The 22,722-nt window shown below is 43.7% G+C and overlaps 1 protein-coding gene across 3 annotated transcripts in view; it reads left to right on the forward strand.

Annotated features, from left to right (window-relative positions):
- The first annotated feature begins 1,487 nt into the window (after positions 1-1,487).
- si:dkey-71h2.2 (low density lipoprotein receptor adapter protein 1-B) overlaps positions 1,488-22,722 on the forward strand; it is a 113,530-nt gene continuing 92,295 nt past the window's right edge. For 2 of the 3 annotated variants that reach the window (XM_061886026.1, XM_061886029.1), the window contains exon 1: positions 1,488-1,823. In XM_061886026.1, the coding sequence (XP_061742010.1) occupies positions 1,739-1,823 (85 nt within the window). In that variant the 5' untranslated portion in view covers positions 1,488-1,738. The remainder of the gene's footprint in view (positions 1,824-22,722) is intronic. The other variant, XM_061886027.1, reaches the window with a different exon arrangement.

Genomic DNA, 22,722 nt, shown 5'->3' on the forward strand with positions numbered 1-22,722 from the left:
AAACACGACGAGTTGAGTTTATACCAAAATGGATACATGGATGATACAGCAGAGGATTGGGAGAATGTCATGTGGTCAGATGAAACCAAAATAGAACTTTTTGGTATAAACTGGAGGAAGAAGAATACTGAATTGCATCCCATCCATCCATCCATTCATTTTCTACCGCTTATTCCCTTTTGGGGTCGCGGGGGGCGCTGGCGCCTATCTCAGCTACAATCGGGCGAAAGGCGGGGTACACCCTGGATAAGTCGCCACCTCATCGCAGGGCCAACACAGATAGACAGACAACATTCACACTCACATTCACACACTAGGGCCAATTTAGTGTTGCCAATCAACCTATCCCCAGGTGCATGTCTTTGGAAGTGGGAGGAAGCCGGAGTACCCGGAGGGAACCCACGCAGTCACGGGGAGAACATGCAAACTCCACACAGAAAGATCCCGAGCCCGGGATTTGAACCCAGGACTGCAGGATTTTCGTATTGTGCGGCAGACGCACTAACCCCTCTGCCAAGAACACCATACCTACTGTGAAGCATGGGGTGGAAACATCATGCTTTGGGGCTGTTTTTCTGCTAAGGGGACCGGACGATTGATCCGTGTTAAGGAAAGATGTGAATTTCTGGATTTTTTTTTCTTCACATTCTGTCTCTCACAGTTGAAGTGTACCTATGATGAAAATTACAGACCTCTGTCATCATTTTAAGTGGGAGAACTTGCACAATCGGTGGCTGACTAAATACTTTTTTGCCCTACTGTGTGTGTGTATATATATATATATGGCACAGGAAGTCAGGGCAGGTGAGCCAGTATAGGTCTGTGTATATATATGTATATATATATATATATATATATATATATATATATATATACACACACACACACACCTATACTGGCTCACCTGCCCTGACTTCCTGTGCCATCCATCCATTTTCTACCGCTTATTCCCTTTTGGGGTCGCGGGGGGCGCTGGCGCCTATCTCAGCTACAATCGGGTGGAAGGCGGGGTACACCCTGGACAAGACTTCCTGTGCATTTAGTTTAAAAAAAGGGAGTATTTTATTGAAACCTATTTTTTCCAGGCGTTTGCGGGCCACATAAAATGTTTTGGCGGGCCAGTACTGGCCCCCGGGCCTTGATATTAGGATGAAATAAATAAATGTAATAAAAAAGTTGGGAGGCTGCAATGACTAACTGCAAACCACCAGAGAGAGCCAAAATACAGACTATCTGAAACGATTACATTTGTATTTTTTTCGGACTAAAAATACATGACATTAAATAACGTTATCTTTGCATAAAATACTCATTTATAGAGCATGTTTGTATATCACTTTTTACATAATAAATTAATATACATGAATGAATAAACCAGAAATACTTAATATATAAAGATTCAAATAGTAGGTATATTTCTGGTGGATTTTTTTTCAATCTTTTTTCATGGATAGTTTGGAGGGTGTCCTCCATCCACCTTAGGCAGACACGCCCTTAACTTTGGAGCCACACCGCCCGCAGGGAGTCGCTACGTGACGGGCCTCAGTTCCTCGTCCCTTCCGCTACAAACAACCACCAGCAGTGGGAGGGAGGGGCCAGGGTGAGGACAGACAAGCCGGATAAGGGAGTCGAGAAGGCGGGCTTTTTCGCACCCGCCTGCCGCCTGTCGAGCTCCGCACGGATACTCCATCCACCTGCTCGGCTGCCGGCTGGCCGGAGGGCAGGCACTCAACTCGGCATGGACGCGCTGAAGAACGCCGGAAGAGCCATGATCAAGAGCCCCGGAGTACCGCGGCACACATGGGGAACTTCCAAACACCAAAGTAAGTGTGACGAATCTGCTGGCTTGAGGCCAAAGATGACTTTTCTTTCATTAACACACAATTGTTTGTTCGTTTGTTTGAAGTTATTTGTCTCAATTTCCTACATATTTAACGATGTCAAGTGTTTTAAATGTAAAAATACAGTTTTATTTGTTGTTTATGCATATTTTAGTACAGTTAAGCATCGCTAGCTTTTTGTTGAAAGCTAGCCTACTGAAATGAGATTTTCTTATTTAAACGGGTATAGTAGGTCCATTCTATGTGTCATATTTGATCATTTCGCGATATTGCCATATTTTTGCTCAAAGGATTTAATGGAGAACATTGAGGCTAAAGTTCGCAAACTTTTGGTCGCTAACAGAAAAGCCCTGCCTTTACCGGAAGTCGCAGACGATGACATCACCCGTCGATGGGTCTGTCACGCCAAATTTCTTCCCCCTACAAAAACCTCCCTCCCCCCCATTTACTTCCAGGGTCATGATTAATATAGACGTTTTGTTAACGCTATCCATCCATCCATTTCTACCGCTTATTCCCTTTTGGAGTTGCGGGGGGCGCTGGCGACTATCTCAGCTACAATCGGGCGGAAGGCGGGGTACACCCCGGACAACTCGCCATCTCATCACAGGGCCAACACGGATAGACAACATTCACACTCACATTCAGACACTAGGGCCAATTTAGTGTTGCCATACAACCTATCGCTATATTATAAAATTATAATGCTATATTATAAAAATATAACGCTATATTATAAAAATACAGACATTTTGTTAACGCTATATTATTAAAAAAAATTAAAAAACAATTTACAAACACAAGTTATGGGATGACGCATTTACTTCCGAGGTCACGTTTCCTCTTATGCCGTCCCATAGCTTGTGTTTGTAAATTGTTTTTTAAATTGTTTTATAATATAGCGTTAACAAGACGTCTGTATTTTTATAATATAGTGTTATATTTTTATAATATAGCGTTAACAAAATGTCTGTGTTAATCATGACTCCGGAAGTAAATGGGGGGGGGAGGTTTTTGTAGGAAGAAGAAATTTGGCGTGACAGCTCCTCACATCCTCACATTGTTTTTAATGGAAGCCTCCAACAAAAAGAGCTATTCGGACCAAGAAAACGACAATTTCCCCATTTATTTGATCGAGGATGAAAGTTTTGTGTTTGAAGATATTGATAGCGACGCACTAGAAAAAAAAAAAAAACGCGATTGCATTGGGACGGATTCAGATGTTTTTAGACACATTTACTAGGATAATTCTGGGGAATACCTTATCTTTCTATTGTGTTGCTAGTGTTTTAGTGAGTTTAATAGTACCTGATAGTCGAAAAGGGTGAATCCACGGGTGTCTTGAGGCCAGTGTCTGATGGAAGTCGACGGCAGCTGTACGGACGGCACAAGCTCAGCTGATCTCCGGTAAATGGCGACTTTTTACCACAATTTTCTCACTGAAAACTGCTGGTTGACATTTGGTCGGGATCCATGTTCGCTTGACCGCTCTGATCCATAGTAAAGTTTCACCTCCGGGAATTTTAAACAAGGAATCACCGTGTGTTTGTGTGGCTAAAGGCTAAAGCTTCCCAACTCATCTTTCTACTTTGACTTCTCCATTATTAATTGAACAAATTGCAAAAGATTCAGCAACACAGGTGTCCAAAATACTGTGTAATTATGCGGTTAAAGCAGACTACTTTTAGCTGTGTGTGTGCGCAGCGCTAACATTTCCTAACAGTCCGTGACGTCACGCGTACACGTCATCATTTCGCGACGTTTTCAACAGGTCACTTCGCGGGAAATTTCAAATTGCAATTTAGTAAACTAAAAAGGCCGTTTTGGCATGTGTTGCAATGTTAATATTTCATCATTGATGTATAAACTATCAGACTGCGTGGTGGGTAGTAGTGGGTTTCAGTAGGCCTTTAATTAGCACACCTGTCCTGGACCAATCCCCTTCACTTTCTTGTTTTATTTATTTATGTATGTATGTATGTATGTATCAGGCTTCACGGTGGCAGAGGGGTTAGTGCGTCTGCCTCACAATACGAAGGTCCTGAGTAGTCAGGGCTCGGGATCTTTCTGTCGAGTTTGCATGTTCTCCCCGTGAATGCGTGGGTTCCCTCCGGGTACTCCGGCTTCCTCTCACTTCCAAAGACATGCACCTGGGGAAAGGTTGATTGGCAACACTAAATTGGCCCTAATGTGTGAATGTGAGTGTGAATGTTGTCTGTCTATCTGTGTTGGCCCTGCGATGAGGTGGCGACTTGTCCAGGGTGTACCCCGCCCTCCGCCCGATTGTAGCTGAGATAGGCACCAGCGCCCCCCGCCACCCCAAAAGGGAATAAGCGGTAGAAATAGATGTATGGATGTTATGGTATTGCTGTGTAATGGTTTGTTGGATTGATAAAAAAAAGAAAAAATTGTTTAAAAAAAAAAATTGATTTAAAAAAAAAAAAAAGAGAATCGATTCTGAATCGCACAACGTAAGAATCGCCATTCGTTGGGAAATTGTGTTAGATGTTAATACAAGCGGATTACAATGATTTGCAAATTATTTTCAACCCATATTCAATTGAATATGCTACATATTTGATATTAAAACTGATAAACATTGTTTTTTTTTGCAAATAATCATTAACTTTAAAATTTGATGCCAGCAACACGTGTTAAAGAAGTTAAGAAAGGTGGCGATAAATACCGACAAAGTTGAGGAATTCTCATCAAACACTTATTTGGAACATCCCACAGGTGTGCAGGCTAATTGGGAACAGGTGGGTGCCATGATTGGGTATAAAAGCAGCTCCATGAAATGCTAAGTAATTCACAAACAAGGATGGGGTGAGGGTCACCAATTTGTAAGCAAATTGTCGAAAGGTTTTAGAACATTTCTCAACGAGCTATTGCAAGGAATTTAGGGATTTTACCATCTATGGTCTGTAAAATCATCAAAAGATTCAGAGAATCTGTAGAAATCACTCCTCTTAAGCGATGATATTACGGACCTTTGATCCCTCAGGTGGTACTGCATCAAAAACCGACATCAGTGTGTAAAGGATATCACCACATGGGCTCAGGAACACTTCATAAAACCACTGTCAGTAACTACAGTTGGTCGCTACATCTGTAAGTGCAAGTTAAAACTACTATGCAAAGCGAAAGCCATTTATCAACAACACCAAGGAATACCGCCGACTTCGCTGGGCCCGAGCTCATCTAAATTGGACTGAGGCTAAGTGGAAAAGTGTTCTGTGGTCTGACAAGTCCACATTTCAAATTATATTGGGAAACTGTGGACGTGGAGTCCTCAGGAACAAAGAGGAAAATAACCATTCGGATTGTTTTGGGCGCAAAGTGCAAAAGCCAGCATCTGTGATGGTATGGTGGTGTATTAGTGCCCAAGGCACGGGTAACTTACACATCTGTGAAGGCACCATTAATGCTGAATGGTCCATACAGGTTTTGGAGCAACATATGTTGTCATCCAAGCAATGTTATCATGGACGTCCCTGCTTATTTCAGCAAGACAATGCCAAGCCACGTGTTACAACAGTGTGGTTTCTTAGTAAAAGAGTGCGGGTACTTTCCTGGCCCGCCTGCAGTCCAGACCTGTCTCCTATCGAACTCATATGGAAACCCCGTTTCCATATGAGTTGGGAAATTGTGTTAGATGTAAATATAAACGGAATACAATGATTTGCAAATCCCTTTCAACCCATATTCAATTGAATACACTACAAAGACAAGAGATTTGATGTTCAAACTCATAAACTTTGTTTTTTTATGCAAATAATAATTAACTTAGAATTTCATGGCTGCAACACGTGCCAAAGTAGTTGGGAAAGGGCATGTTCACCACTTAGTTACATCACCTTTTCTTTTAACAACACTCAATAAACGTTTGGGAACTGAGGAGACACAAGATGTTCAACAGTCCGGAGTCTCCGTTGTGGTATTTTAGGCTTCATAATGCCCTACACATTTTCAATGGGAGACAGGTCTGGACGACAGGCAAGCCAGTCCAGTACCCGCACTCTTTTACTATGAAGCCACGCTGTTGTAACAAGTGACTTGGCATTGTCTTGCTGAAATAAGCAAGGGCGTCCATGATAACGTTGCTTGGATGGCAGCATATGTTGTACCTGTATGTACCTTTCAGCATTAATGGTGCCTTCACAGATGTGTAAGTTACCCATGCCTTGGGCACTAATACACCCCCATACCATCACAGATGCTGGCTTTTCAACTTTGCACCTAGAACAGTCCTGATGGTTCTTGTCCTCTTTGAGGAATGACGTTCACCACTTCCAAAAAACAATTTGAAATGTGGACTCGTCAGACAACAAAACACTATCCACTTTGCATCAGTCCATCTTAGCTTAGTATTTATCAGTTTGAACTTCAAATATGTTGTCTTTGGAACATATTCAACTGAATATGGGTTGAAAATTATTTGCAAATCATTGTATTTCGTTTATATTTACATCTAACACAATTTCCCAAATCATATGGAAACGGGGTTTGTACATATATGTATATATGTGTATATGTATGTGTATATATGCATGTATGTATGTGTGTATATACGTGCGTGTGTGTGTGTGTGTGTGTGTATAAATATATATATGTATGTATGTAGGTATGTATGTATGTTTATATGTGTGTGTGTGTATATATATATATATATATATATATATATATATATATATACACATATATATATACATGTTGATACACCCATGGCATTTGTTAACATTTTGAGCTATTGTATCCTCCTACGGTGTGTAGTGAAGCATGTTTAGCTATTCCTCGTCCTGCAGTGATAATGGTACTCGTCAAAAACGCACTTTATTTCTCACCATGGAGGCGAGGATTAGTGATTTAGAAGTAGCTAAAACACTGCCCACTGCGGATGGACATTAGCCGCTAACTCCCTAGCCATGTCTTAAAGCACCTCTTACTGAGGGCGTTTCAGTGTTATAACTTCACCTTTATCGTCAGTTTTTCAGCCAAAATGCGTCCGTCCTCCCTTTTCTGTCCACACACAGTGTGTGCTTGTAAGTACTCCGTGATTGTGCGCTGCCGAACATGCTCCTCTGCTCGTAAAACCAGCAATGTCACAATGCTGTCATCCCTATAAAAAATTTGGCGTACCTTTTCAACCAGACTATAGTACCATTTTTGATTCATTAGTACTGCAATACTATACTAGTTCCTGTAGTTCTAGTTCTTTCTATTTTCTTGGGGGTCGGAACGCGGCATGCTTTGTGTTGTAGGTGATATTAAATAGTCATATCATGAACGTGGATCATTCCCAACTGTTTCAAGTGACAATACTATTAACTGTTATTTTATTCAAGTATGCCAGTCTGCAGGCAAGGCCACATTCTCAACCAGTGACATGCGGTGAGGTTTATAGCTGGTGAGGCACTGACGTAATCAGAATCGGATTTACAATTTTACAGTATGCGCACTGCGCAGATTATTTGCCATTTGATTGGCAGCAGTTTACGGGTTATGTTTCATTTCTGCATTCTTCACACTGTGGCAAATGCAAGAAGCACAGGGTTGTTTCTTTCAGGTCTTTATTGTAGACTGCCAACATGAGAATACTGACAAACACAAAACAACATGCACTTTTAAAGTGTCTCCCAGGAGAACAAACCACACCCCTTCTGCTGGGTGTGAGCATGGTCCTAGTGCCCGCCACAACACATACAAACTGTCGCCCACAAAACATGCATTTCATTAAAAACGAAACAAAAATACTGTTATCGCCATCTTACTTTATAAATGAAGTCCATGTGCCGGTCCTTCTGGATAAAAATAGCCGTCACTTTCTGGTAAAAGTCCTCCTCCACTTCCTTCAGTTTTAAAAGTCTTATAAGAGTTCAACATAGTTGCCGCGATTAACAGAGCTCCTACTCTCATCATTTCCACGAAATGCGAGCTGCTCTTTGGCGAGGAAGCAGGTCGCATTGATGACATCTTCTAAAATCTCTCGGTTCTCCTTTACCTTAGCATTGTGGACACTGATGTTGAGTCGCCACTTTTCATCCAAAGCCAAGTCTATCCTCGTCATTCCAAACGTTTTTAGCGCAATTTAGCTTTGAATATGAGCGGCCGACCGCTCATGTTTAGTGAGGCTTCTTTGCAAATTCTTTAGGTCACAAAATCCCATTTGAGTACTCACACTTCCACGGGTTGAAAAAACAAAGCAGAAAAGGTGGTTTCTTGCAGAACATCCACAAAGCCAGTCTTTAACACGTATACCACTCCGTTTGGACAGGGCGGGTAACTTTCCGTCCTACTGATTGAAACAAACCATTCAGCTCAGGCGTTGGTCTTCCTTTAGTAATTATCTCCTGCTTCGCTTGAAAGTCCACTTTAGAAAACGGTTTAAGTGCGGAAATTTAGTCATCCATGTTGAAAGTCGGGGTGCACGAGACAGAAAAAATATGTCGCTGAGGCACTTACCCGCTGAGGCCACCGTATGTCTGGGATCATGAGCGCCCCGCGCCCCTATCGTGAGGCACGAGAAGTGTCTGCCTCACCTCAGACATTTTTCTCTGCCGTTTTGATGGCTCAACCAACAAACAAAACATGTTACTCGCTGCGGCACTTGACTCGCTTACGCCACCGTACGTCTCTGATCATGAGCGCCCCTATCGTGAGACACGAGAACTGTTTGCCTCAACTCAGACTTTTTTCTCTGCCGTTTTGAACGCTCAGCAACACACCAGACAAAAACGGGCTCTGTCCGCACGGCAGACAGAGAAGTTTACGAGGGATTGCGAAAATTCAGCGATTTTTAAAGAAAAAATAATCCAAATTGGTGAAGCTAAATAAAAACTAAAAACTAACTAAATTACAATTATTTTATCATTATATATTTTATTTCTTTGCATGATCACAGGTGAGTCACTGCCTCCCTTGCCTCCCCTGACCGCACGTCCCTGTTCTCAACGCCCCCACATTAAAGACTTGGCATTGTGCATCTTTGTGAGGAGGCATGTAATATCATCCATCTTTTAGTTTAGTATTTTTTACTCTAATATCTGCTGTAATGCAACCATTGTGTCTTCAGATAATAGTAGCATCGCTGCTCAAAGGCGCCATCCTGCCCTCAATTATTCTCATTCTGTCACATCGCCAGCGTCATCATTTCCACTCTCTCTTTGACACATGTGGTTATTTATGCGCACAGCTTTTCTCGCCATACCGCCGTCTCCTTGACTAACGAGCCATCGGGAGATAATTGTTCCTCCGGGGGCTGGGGGGTACTAACTGACACCTCCTGTCGCTTTTAATAAGCTGCTGGAGCTCGGTCAAAATCACAAGAAAACAGCTGACTGTGGTACTGTAGCACACTTCCAAGGGGGGGGGGGTTTAAGAGATATGCAGCAGACAATGACAAATGTGCAACTTGTTCTTCTGATTCGGTGTGATGTCATTAAAGGGGACGGCCCATGCTGCGTCCTCTCCCTCATGCTGGCGGCTTCCACCTCAGCTGGAGTGCACGAAATGTCACTTTACTACTTCCACTTGCATGGAGAAGACTACCTCGCAGTGTTATTCCAGTAGGGTGTAAGGATGCATGTACCTTGGTTTTCATTAGTAATCCTTTCCAATAGATCAGACAAAAACAGAGTTGTACGAAAACCAAATAAATGTTTAAATAATACAACTCCAGTTAATCGGTTGCAGGCAATTAAGACTAACACAAAATAGTTTTTATAGATATTTGTAGTCCCACATGCAGAAAACAATGCAAAATATAGTGGAACCTGGATCTACAAACTTAATTGGTTCTTGAACGTTGTTTTTCAACCGAAACGTTTGTATAGTGAAATAGATTCCCCTAAACCAGTGAAGTTGGCACGTTGCGTAAATGGTAAATAAAACCAAAATACAATGATTTGCAAATCCTTTTCAACTTACATTCAATTGAATAGACTGCAAAGACCATGTACTTAACGTTCGAACTAGAACACTTTATTTTTTGCAGATATTAGCTCATTTGGAATTTGATGCCTGCAGCATGTTTCAATAAAGCTGGCACAAGTGGCAAAAAAGTCTGAGAAAGTTGAGGAGTGCTCATCAAACACTTGTGTGGAACATCCCACAGGTGAACAGGCTAATTGGGAACAGCTGGGTGCCATGATTGGGTATAAAAGCATCTTCCATGAGTTGCTCAGTCATTCACAAACAAGGATGGGGCGAGGGTCACCACTTTGTGAACAAATGCGTGAGCAAATTGTTTAACAACAACATTTGTCAACGAGCTATTGCAAACAATTTAGGGATTTCGCCATTTATGCTTCGTAACATCATCAAAAAGTTCAGAGAATCTGGAGAAATCACCGCACTTAAGCAGCAAGGCTGAAAACCAACATTGAATGCCCGTGACCTTCGATCTCTCCGGCGGTACTGCATCAAAAAATAACATCAGTGTGTGCAGGATACCACCGAATCGGCTAAAGAACACTTCAGAAAACCACTGTCAGTAACTAGAGTTTGTTGCTACATCTGTAAGTGTAGGTTAAATCTCTACTATGTGTACTAAGTGTAAAAGTGTTCTGTAGTCTGACAAGTCCACATTTCAAATTGTTTTTGGAAACTGTGGACGTCGTGTCCTCCGGAACAAAGAGGAAAAGAACCATCTGGATTGTTATAGGCTCAAAGTTTAAAAGCCAGCATTTGTGATGGTATGGGGTTGTATTAGTGCCCAGGGCATGGGCAACATACACATCTGTGAAGGCATCATTAATGCTGAAAGGTACATACAGGTTTTGGAGAAACATATGTTGTCATCCAAGCAACGTTATCATGGACGCCCCTGCTTATTTCAACAAGACAACGTCAAGCCACGTGTTGCAACAACGTGGCTTTATAATAAAAGAATGCGGGTACTAGACTGGCCTGCCGGTAGTCCAGACCTGTCTCCCATTGAAAATGTGTGGCGCATTATGAAGCCTAAAATACCACAACAGAGACCCCGGACTGTTGAACAACTGAAGTTGTACATCAAGCAAAAATGGGAAATAATTCCACCTGAAAAGCTTCAAAAATTAGTCTCCTCAGTTCCCAAACGTTTACTGAGTGTTAAAGGGAAAGGCCATGTAACACAGTGGTAAAAATGCCCCGTGACAACTTTTTGGCAATGTGTTGCTGCCATTAAATAAGTCAATGAATATTTGCAAAAAAAAATTTGTTTCTCAGTTTGAACATTAAATATCTTGTCTTTTGCAGTCTATTCAATTGAATATAAAGATTTGCGAATCTTGTATTCTGTTTTTATTTACCATTTACACTACGTGCCAACTTCACTGGTTTTGGGTTTTGTAAACCTGTATAATTAGTTCTTGCCTTGACAAAAGTGTCTAATTTAGTAAATAACTGCAGATTTTAAAGATAATATGTGTATAAATCAAACCAACATAAGGGGGTAATCGCTCAACAAGGTTTTTTTTTTTATCCAAACAACATTACAGCAACCTTAACTGTCAACACGTGCACACACACAAAATGTTAACCACTATGTTGATACGATAAACAAAATAAAAAAGGAAAAATTGTATCTCGCGTCTGCAAATATTTGTGGCATTGTTAAACAAACAGGGAATTTCTGACTTAAACTAACAGTGGCTTCACGTAGTCGGCGCTAGCGTCAGCACAAACTAGCAGCGTGAGGCAATCCTTCATCGGCTTGTGTCCTGGTATTGCCTTCTCCTCCGCTGTAATAAAGGTCTTGTGTAGCATCTTTTTTGGTCTCATCACAACTAGAGTTGTCCGATAATATCAAACTGATGATATGATCGGCCGATAAATGCTTTGAAATGTAATATCGGAACTTATCGGTATCTGTTTCAAAAAGTAAAATTTATGACTTTTTAAAACACCGCTGTGTCCATGGACGTAAGGATGAGTACAGAGCGCCAATAAACCTTAAAGGCACTGCCTTTTGCGTGCCGGCCCAGTCACATAATACCCACGGTTTTTCACACACACCAGTGAATGCAAGCATACTTTGTCAACAGCCATACAGGTCACACTGAGGGTGGCCATATAAACAACTTAAACACTGTTACAAATATGCGCCACACTGTGAACCCACACCAAACAAGAATGACAAACACATTTCGGTAGGGGTGTAACGGTACGTGTATTTGTATTGAACCGTTTCGGTCCGGGGGTTCCGGTTCGGTGCGGAGGAGTAACGAACGAGTTCCACACGAACAAATGAAGTAGCCGCCTATGCTAAAGTCTTAACAACCGTTCTGCCTCGGTGTCCTGCACAGCACCCAGCATTGTCACTCCCACACAACCATCTGATTGGTTACAACCATAGCGGTAACAAGCCAATCAGCAGTGCGTATTCAGATGCATCTCGTCAGCGCTTCAGCGTCGAGCAGGTAGGCGTTAAGCAGGTGAGCAGCGGACTCTCCCCAAATTATACTAAACTTTTCAAAGTCTACTACTTTTGAAACATCACTATGAGCCTGTTGACCTTCTAGAAACAGCTCACTCGCAGTCCTGGTTTAAGGTGAAGGCTAATTAGCTTTTAGCGTAACATTAGCTCATTTCGTGGTGTGTGTGTGTGTGTGTGTGTGTGTGTGTGTGTGCGTGTGTGTGTGTGTGTTACGGACAGTGTTGATTGAGGTGTGTTGAAGCAGCAAAAAAGGACATTATGTTAAATGAAGAGTTTCTGTCTCTGATAGTGTATATAATAATGTAAGTGCATCATAAAGCCTTCATGAACTCCATGATGTTCAGGGATGAATAGTCTCTCCTATTGCTATTGTACTATTTTTCAGCTATAGTTACATTAATCATTAGTAATGTGGCAGCCTAGTTTTGAATGGCGGGGTCCCTGCTATCACATGTTGATACAAATATAACATTTACATAATAAAAAATCAACTACAGGCTTCCCAAATGCTGTAATAAATTAAGCATGATGAGTTCACTTGAAACTGTTTAATGTTGCACTTTTTGTATGTAGAAGAAAAGTTTTGTCATTTTATATAATCTGAGCAACAACTTGAGGCAGTTTAATGTGGATTAACATGGGCAGAATTATTATAGGGTTCCCAATGTTAAAAGGATCAAGCCATTGTTAAAAAAATTGGTAAATAAATAACCAAAAAATTGATATTTTGTTGTTTTCTTACTGTACCATAAATGAACCGAACCGTGACCTCTAAACCGAGGTACGTACCGAACCGAAATTTTTGTGTACCATTACACCACTACATTTCGGGAGAACATCCGCACCGTAACACAACATATCACAAATACCCAGAACCCCTTGTAGCACTAACTCTTCCGGGACGCTACAATATACACCCCCTTAACCCCTAACCCCCACCCCCCCACACCTCAACCCCGCCCACCCCAAACCCGGCCACCTCAACCTCCTCCTGCTCTCTCAGAGAGAGTATGTCCCAAATTCCAAGCTTCTATTTTGAGGCATGTTAAAAAAATAATGCAATGTGTGACTTCAATAATCTGTGATCAGGTGGCGACTTGTCCAGGGTGTACCCCGCCTACCACCCGAATGCAGCTGAGATAGGCTCCAGCGACCCCAAAAGGGACAAGCGGTAAAAAATGGATGGATGGATGGACTTCAATAATAAATATGGCATTTTTTCCCATAACTTGAGTTGATTTATTTTGGAAAACCTTGTTACATTGTTTAATGCATCCATCGGGGCATCACAACAAAATTAGGCATAACAGTGTGGTAATTCTACGACTGTATATATCGGTATCGGTTGATATCGGTATCGGTAATTAAGAGTTGGACAATATCGGAATATTGGATATTGGCAAAAAAAGCCATTATGGGACATCTTTAATCACAATCAAAGATTTGCTGCCGAACAAAGCCCTCTTCGCTGATAAAATCCTTCAAACTAAAGGTGCCAAAAGCCGGTGCCTAACTAGCTAAAACGCTAGCTCAAAGCCGTTGTCTAACAACCCAAAGATATACAGCAAGACTGAGTTTAGACACATTTAAAGTGTTTTTAAACACACAAAGCCATCTCTAAGACAGGCTGATATTGCTCTGACCAACGCAAGGTACGACAATTGTGGAAATAAACATGTCAGAAGTGCCGTTTGCCATTAATGCTGGTGTGTACAGCATGTAAACAGGATGTGACAAAAGGGTTTCCGCCTCTTCAAAATGGAAGTGATGTCATCAAAAGAGACGCCCCCAGGGGCTTCAAGCGGCATGCAAAATGAATGAATGAAGCATATTTGGTGTGATATAAAGGTTTGTAAACTAAAAAGGTCGTAAATAGAGGCGTTTGTAAATGGAGGTTCCACTGTACCTGTAAATGACAAAAGAAATGTATGAATTAACATTTAAAATCACTTTCTCGTTGGCCAAGATGTCGATGAGCGGAGAGCTTCGAACTTTGAGTTATTTCTTGAATTGAATACATTTTTAATTTGACCTATTTTACAAAACCACCTTTTCTTACCTATTGTTACTTGTGTTTGTGTACATGGTAGGGGTGTAACGGTACACAAACATTTCGGTTCGGTACGTACCTCGGTTTAGAGGTCACGGTTCGGTTCATTTTCGGTACAGTAAGAAAACAACAAAATATTAATTTTTTGGTTATTTATTTACCAAATTTGTAAACAATGGCTTTATCCTTTTAACATTGGGAACACTATAATAATTCTACCTACGTTGATCAACGTTAAACTGCCTCAGCTTGTTGCTCGGATTAAATAAAATGACAAAACTTTTCTTCTACATATAAAAAGTGTAACATTAAACAGTTTCAAGTCAACTCATGCTTAATTTATTACAGCATTAGGGAAGCCTGTAGTTGATTTTTTATCATGTAAATGTTATATTTGTATCAACAAGTTATAGCAGGGACCCTGCCATTCAAACTAGGCTGCTACATTACTAATGATTAATATAACTATAGCTGACTCCTCTCTGAGCTGCTACCTTACCGTGGTAGAGGAGTTTGCGTGTCCCAATGATCCTAGGAGCTATGTTGTCTGGGGGTTTTCATGCCCCCTGGTTGGGTCTCCCAAGACTAACAGGTCCTAGGTGAGTGATCAGACAAAGAGCAGCTCAAAGACTTCTATGGAATTACAACGAAATGAACCCAGATTTCCCTCGCCCGGACGTGGGTCACCGGGGCCCCGCTCTGGAGCCAGGCCCGGAGTTGGGGCACGATGGCGAGCGCCTGGTGGTCGGGCCTGTTCCCATGGGGCCCGGCCGGGCACAGCCCGAAGAGGCAACGTGGGTCACCCCTCCAATGGGCTCACCACTCATAGGAGGGGCCATAGAGGTCGGGTGCATTGTGAGCTGGGCGGCAGCCGAAGGCAGGGCACTTGGCGGTCCGATCCTCGGCTACAGAAGCTAGCTCTTGGGACGTGGAACGTCACCTCACTGGGGGGGAAGGAGCCTGAGCTAGTGCGCGAGGTAGAGAAGTTCCGGCTGGATATAGTCGGACTCACCTCGACGCACAGCAAGGGCTCTGGAACCAGTTCTCTCGAGAGGGACTGGACCCTCTTCCACTCTGGCGTTGCCGGCAGTGAGAGGCGACGGGCTGGGGTGGCAATTCTGGTTGCCCCCCGGCTCAAAGCCTGTACGTTTGAGTTCAACCCAGTGGACGAGAGGGTAGCTTCCCTTCGCCTTCGGGTGGGGGGGCGGGTCCTGACTGTTGTTTGTGCTTACGCACCAAACAGCAGTTCAGAATACCCACCCTTTTTGGGTACACTCGAGGGAGTACTGGAAAGTGCTCCTCCGGGTGATTCCCTTGTCCTACTGGGAGACTTCAACGCTCATGTTGGCAACGACAGTGAAACCTGGAGAGGCGTGATTGGGAAGAATGGTCGCCCGGATCTAAACCCGAGTGGTGTTTTGTTATTGGACTTTTGTGCTCGTCACAGTTTGTCGATAACAAACACCATGTTCAAACATAAGGGTGTCCATATGTGCACTTGGCACCAGGAGCCCCTAGGCTGCAGTTCCATGATCGACTTTGTAGTTGTGTCATCGGATTTGCGGCCTTATGTTTTGGACACTCGGGTGAAGAGAGGGGCGGAGCTTTCTACCGATCACCACCTGGTGGTGAGTTGGCTGCGATGGTGGGGGAGGATGCCGGACAGACCTGGCAGGCCCAAGCGCATTGTGAGGGTCTGCTGGGAACGTCTGGCAGAGTCTCCTGTCAGAGAGAGTTTCAATTCACACCTCCGGGAGAACTTTGAACATGTCACGAGGGAGGTGCGGGACATTGAGTCCGAGTGGACCATGTTCCGAACCTCTATTGTCGAGGCGGCTGATTGGAGCTGTGGCCGCAAGGTTGTTGGTGCCTGTCGTGGCGGTAATCCCAGAACCCGTTGGTGGACACCAGCAGTGAGGGATGCCGTCAAGCTGAAGAAGGAGTCCTATCGGGTTCTTTTGGCTCATAGGACTCCGGAGGCAGTGGACGGGTACCGACGGGCCAAGCGATGTGCAGCTTTAGCGGTCGCGGAGGCAAAAACTCGGACATGGGAAGAGTTCGGGGAAGCCATGGAAAACGACTTCCGGACGGCTTCGAAGCGATTCTGGACCACCATACGGCGCCTCAGGAAGGGGAAGCAGTGCACTATCAACACCGTGTATGGTGCGGATGGTGTTCTGCTGACTTCGACTGCGGATGTTGTGGATCGGTGGAGGGAATACTTCGAAGACCTCCTCAATCCCACCAACACGTCTTTCTTTGAGGAAGCGGTGCCTGGGGAATCTGTAGTGGACTCTCCTATTTCTGGGGCTGAGGTCGCTGAGGTAGTTAAAAAGCTCCTCGGCGGCAAGGCCCCGGGGGTGGATGAGATCCGCCCGGAGTTCCTTAAGGCTCTGGATGCTGTGGGGCTGTCTTGGTTGACAAGACTCTGCAGCATCGCGTGGACATCGGGGGCGGTACCTCTGGATTGGCAGACCGGGGTGGTGGTCCCTCTCTTTAAGAAGGGGGACCGGAGGGTGTGTTCCAACTATCGTGGGATCACACTCCTCAGCCTTCCCGGTAAGGTTTATTCAGGTGTACTGGAGAGGAGGCTTCGCCGGATAGTCGAACCTCGGATTCAGGAGGAACAGTGTGGTTTTCGTCCTGGTCGTGGAACTGTGGACCAGCTCTATACTCTCGGCAGGGTTCTTGAGGGTGCATGGGAGTTTGCCCAACCAGTCTACATGTGCTTTGTGGACTTGGAGAAGGCATTCGACCGTGTCCCTCGGGAAGTCCTGTGGGGAGTGCTCAGAGAGTATGGGGTATCGGAATGTCTTATTGTGGCAGTCCGCTCCCTGTATGATCAGTGTCAGAGCTTGGTCCGCATTGCTGGCAGTAAGTCGGACACGTTTCCAGTGAAGGTTGGACTCCGCCAAGGCTGTCCTTTGTCACCGATTCTATTCATAACTTTTATGGACAGAATTTCTAGGCGCAGCCAAGGCGTTGAGGGGTTCCGGTTTGGTGGCCACGGGATTAGGTCTCTGCTTTTTGCAGATGATGTAGTCCTGATGGCTTCATCTGGCCGGGATCTTCAGCTCTCACTGGATCGGTTCGCAGCCGAGTGTGAAGCGACCGGAATGAGAATCAGCACCTCCAAGTCCGAGTCCATGGTTCTCGCCCGGAAAAGGGTGGAGTGCCATCTCCGGGTTGGGGAGGAGACCCTGCCCCAAGTGGAGGAGTTCAAGTACCTAGGAGTCTTGTTCACGAGTGGGGGAAGAGTGGATCGTGAGATCGACAGGCGGATCGGTGCGGCGTCTTCAGTAATGCGGACGTTGTATCGATCCGTTGTGGTGAAGAAGGAGCTGAGCCGGAAGGCAAAGCTCTCAATTTACCGGTCGATCTACGTTCCCATCCTCACCTATGGTCATGAGCTTTGGGTCGTGACCGAAAGGATAAGATCACGGGTACAAGCGGCCGAAATGAGTTTCCTCCGCCGGGTGGCGGGGCTCTCCCTTAGAGATAGGGTGAGAAGCTCTGCCATCCGGGAGGAGCTCAACGTAAAGCCGCTGCTCCTCCACATCGAGAGGAGCCAGATGAGGTGGTTCGGGCATCTGGTCAGGATGCCACCCGAACGCCTCCCTAGGGATGTGTTTAGGGCACGTCCAGCTGGTAGGAGGCCACGGGGAAGACCCAGGACACGTTGGAAAGACTATGTCTCCCGGCTGGCCTGGGAACGCCTCGGGATCCCCCGGGAAGAGCTAGACGAAGTGGCTGGAGATAGGGAAGTCTGGGCTTCCCTGCTTAGGCTGCTGCCCCCGCGACCCGACCTCGGATAAGCGGAAGATGATGGATGGATGGATGGACTATAGCTGAAAAAATAGCACAATAGCAATAGGAGAGACTATTCATCCCTGAACACCACGGAGTTCATGTAGGCTTAATGATGCACTTACATTATTATATCACTAGCGCACGCACGCACGCACACACACCGCAAATTGAGCTAATGTTAGGCTAAAAGTTAATTAGCCTTCACCTCAAGCCAGGACTGCGAGCGTGCTGAGCTGCAGTTTGTTTCTAGAACGTCATCTAGAATGTGGACTGGGAGGTGTTTATTATAATTTGGGGAGAGTCTGCTGCCATCCATCCATCCATTTTTCTACCGCTTATTCCCTTTTGGGGTCGCGGGGGGCACTGGTGCCTATCTCAGCTACAATCGAGCGGAAGGCGGTGTACACCCTGGACAAGTCGCCACCTCATCGCAGGGAGAGTCCGCTGCTCACCTGCTAAACACCTATCTGCTCGACGCTGAAGCGCTGACTACATGCGCTCTGCACTGCTGATCGGTTGGTACCACTGAAAACGCACTGCTGATTGGCCGTTACCGCTATATATGTAACCAATCAGATGGTTGTGTGGGTGGGACAATGCTGGGTGCTGTGTAGGAGACAGAGGCAGAATGGAGCGGAGCAGCTTGTTAAGACTTTAGCCAAGGCGGCTACTTCATATGTTCGTGTGGAAACTTTTTCGGTACACCTCCGAACCGAACCGGAACCCCCGGACCGAAACGGTTCAATACAAATACACGTACCATTACACCCCTACCGAAATGTGTTTGTCATTCTTGTTTGGTGTGGGTTCACAGTGTGGCGCATATTTGTAACAGTGTTTAAGTTGTTTATATGGCCACCCTCAGTGTGACCTGTATGGCTGTTGACAAAGTATGCTTGCATTCACTTGTGTGTGGGAAAAACCGTAGGTATTATGTGACTTGGCCGGCACGCAAAAGGCAGTGCCTTTAAGGTTTATTGGCGCTCTGTACTCATCCTTACGTCCATGGACACAGCGGTGTTTTAAAAAGTCATAAATTTTACTTTTTGAAACAGATACCGATATATACCGTTATATACTATAACATTTCAGCGGCGCCCCCTAAAGGATGCTGATATGGGCCACTTATCTTGTTTGTGTCTCTTTGGGTGTCCTTAGTTACACTGTATGTTGAGTAGTTATTCTTTAATCCAGAATGTACAAATGTTCTTCCAAGTCAGGGTTTATGCAGTTTGGTTAGAAGGCGAATGGCGACAATAGAGATTTGTAGTTTGATATTGTTATTGTAGCAATAACGAGTGTTCACGTCTGTGCCTTCAGAGGTTTGTCGTCGTGCTACTTTTTTTTAATTCTAACATCCTCAGGGATTCAGACGTGTAGCAAACGTCATTGAGGTCTATAAATGTGCTTATTAGAGTTTTAAAAAATGTCTATATGGTCATCTGCGTGCATGATCCAATATGGCTTCTATAGTGTCAACCAGTCCAATTTAACAATTTGACATTTATGGCCCTGTGATGAGGTGGCGACTTGTCCAGGGTGTACACCGCCTACCGCCCGATTGCAGCTAAGATAGGCTTCAGCACCCCCCCCGCGACCCCGAAAGGGACAAGCGGTAGAAAATGGATGGATGGATATTTATAAAATATTTTTGTCAACTCAATAAACTCAACCGAGTCCTGCCTGCTTTCTCTTTCATTGTAGCTCATATGGCACTTAACATTTTTTTGGTCACCTTGTTTACTGTATCAACATCAATGTCAGGAATTATTGACCTATTCAAGGTTGTCATTATAACCTTTTTTAACCCCTCAGAAATTGTGATAATGTTCCCCTTTAAGGTTGCACAAGGATTCAGAAGTATGAAAGATTATAAATGGGCTGCAGTGACTGTAGATTTATGATATTTAGCAGACATTTTTCGGGTAATTGAGATTTAAAAACAAAACACGTAATCATGATTTTGGTTTTTACATGGACTAGCCTGGCTTGTAAAAAAACACATATAAATACAACTTATATCTTAATGATATTTTCTTCTGCTCAAGGCCTATTGAATTTTAAGTCTGGGTTGTTTAAAAATGCTCTGCCTCCATGTTGATCTTGCAAGTAAACCTCATAAATGTGTTAAAAACAAACGGATGTAGACAGAGCACATATCCCTAACGCCCAAGTTCAGCATTATAACGCATTTTTTGCAAGGCCTGAGATGAAGTGAATTATGTATGCAACTGAGAGTCTATTTTGGAGAGTACTGAGTATGTGTCAGCACTCCTCAAACGGAACACGGGGAGGTAAATCCCATCTCCGTGTTCTGTCCCCGACCTGAGTCGCTCCTAAAAATAACTTGGCGGATGAATGAGGAAGTAGTGTGCTGTGTGGAACATACGATGCTCGGGCTCATCGTTTAAATGGTCAAACTTTGAAGTTTAAAGTGTTTTTCAATGTCTTTTTCGTTGTTGTTGCTGGAAACAACCCAGAGGTGTCAAAAAGAAGTTGTTAGTGTGTTTTAAAGGCTTCAGAATATAATGTACCTCCAAAAAAGGGGGGCCAGCGGGGGATTATTTCATGACCGGAAGAGAGGGATAGACCCCCATAGAAAGTGGGCGTGGCTTCCATGTACCTCTAAAAAAGGGGAAACCATCCATCCATCCATTTTCTACCGCTTATTCCCTTTCGGGGTCGCGGGGGGCGCTGGCGCCTATCTCACTGGAGCTTGATTTATGACCCCAAGAAGTGGGCATGGCCTAAACTGGAAACAGGAAGTATACGTCATTTTAATTTTGTAGTTTTTTTAAGCTGTCCAACATAGTGGTTGTAGTCCATAAGTCATAATGATTTATTATTCCTACAGGCATAAATGTTTATTACAATTTGTAGTTTTTGGTGTGTAGGTAGTAGAGATGCGCGGTTTGCGGTCTCATCCGCGGATAAACCGCAGGTCGGGCGGGTGACATGACGAAAAAATAGATTTTAAATAGATTCGGGCGGGTGGGGGTTGAACCATTTGGAAATATATGATATACATGATTCAGAGATCTGTAACTTTTACCATTCAAAGAGCCATTTTGGACCCATGTCACAAGGCGAAGAAGACGTTAGTTGACGTAAACATTCTCAAGTATGTCTGCCGGCAGTCACCCAGTTAATAAGTTAATACTTATTAACTGGGTGTGCTATGAAGCCTTTGGCTTTGTCTTCTACAACATGTATGATGTACTTGCAAGTCCAGCAATATGTTGGAAGTGGCTTCCACTGACACACGCACACGACTGCAAGGCATACTGGGTGATACAGAGTACACTAATGGTTGTGATATAAACAATTTTAACACTTACTAATATGCGCCACGCTGTGAAGCCACACCAAACAAGAATGACAAACACATTTCAGGAGAACATCCTCACAGTAACACAACATAAACGCAACACAACAAATACCCAGAATCCTTTGCATCCATGACACTTCCTGACTATTGTACACCCCACTAGCAGCAAACCCCGCCGCAGGAGCACTGAGCAGAAAAGTGGTTAGCAGGTAAGCATAAGGCAGCGGACTCTCCCCAAATGATAATAATCACCTCCTAGTCAACTACTAGTAACATCACTATGAGCCCGTTAATGTTCTAGAAACATAAGCGGCAGCTAAGCTCGCTCGCAGACCTTGAGGTCACGACTAATTAGCTTTTAGCTTGACGCTAGCTCACTATAAGGTGTGTGTGTGTGTGTGTGTGTGTGTGTTTGTGTGTGTGCGTGCGTGTGTTACAGACAGCAAAGCCCAGCATTATTGACCTACAGTTAACAACCAAGTTATTTCACTTTACCTTTTTCTCTGTTGATTGAGCTGTGTTGAAGCAGCAAAAAACATAATTATGTTAAATTAAGAGTTTCCTGAAGCTGTCTCTGATAGTTGATAAAATAATGTAGCTGCATAAAAAAGCCTACATGAACTCCATGTTGTTCAGGGATGAGTAGTCTCTCCTATTGCTATTGTACTATTTTTTTCAGCTATAGTTACATTAATCATTAGTAATGCAGCAGCCTAGTTTTGAATGACAGGGTCCCTGCTATCACATGTTGATAAAAATTTAACATTTACGTATAAAAATCAACTACAGGCTTCCCAAACTCTGTAATAAATCAAGCATGATGAGTTGAGCATAGTTTAATTTTTTTTTTCAAACGCTTATTGCAAACGCTTATTTACAGAAAGTCATTAATTTCACTTAGTAAGTCATTATTTTGTCATTAATTTGACTTAGTTAATTACTAAGTCAAAATATTGACTTACTAAGTCAATATTTTGACTTATTCTAAGTATGTCAATAATGACATACTTAGAATGTCAGGTAACTAGGACAGTTTTGTGTTTTGTTTTTACTTCACGGAAAAAATATTGAGATATATTTCGTATATTGCCATTCAGCATACGGAGCGGAAAACACAATTAATAGTAGGCTTCTTCACGCGACGAAGCCGGCCTACTTCACCACAGTCTGTAATCTATTGCCAACTTAATGCCAAAGACTACTCTTCTGCCATCTAACGTCTTGGAATTGCAACCTCATGCAAATTTTACTATAAAATACTTGCACATGAGACACA

This window comes from Nerophis ophidion, linkage group LG24 (assembly GCF_033978795.1).
Source record: "Nerophis ophidion isolate RoL-2023_Sa linkage group LG24, RoL_Noph_v1.0, whole genome shotgun sequence".
Classification (NCBI taxonomy): domain Eukaryota; kingdom Metazoa; phylum Chordata; class Actinopteri; order Syngnathiformes; family Syngnathidae; genus Nerophis; species Nerophis ophidion.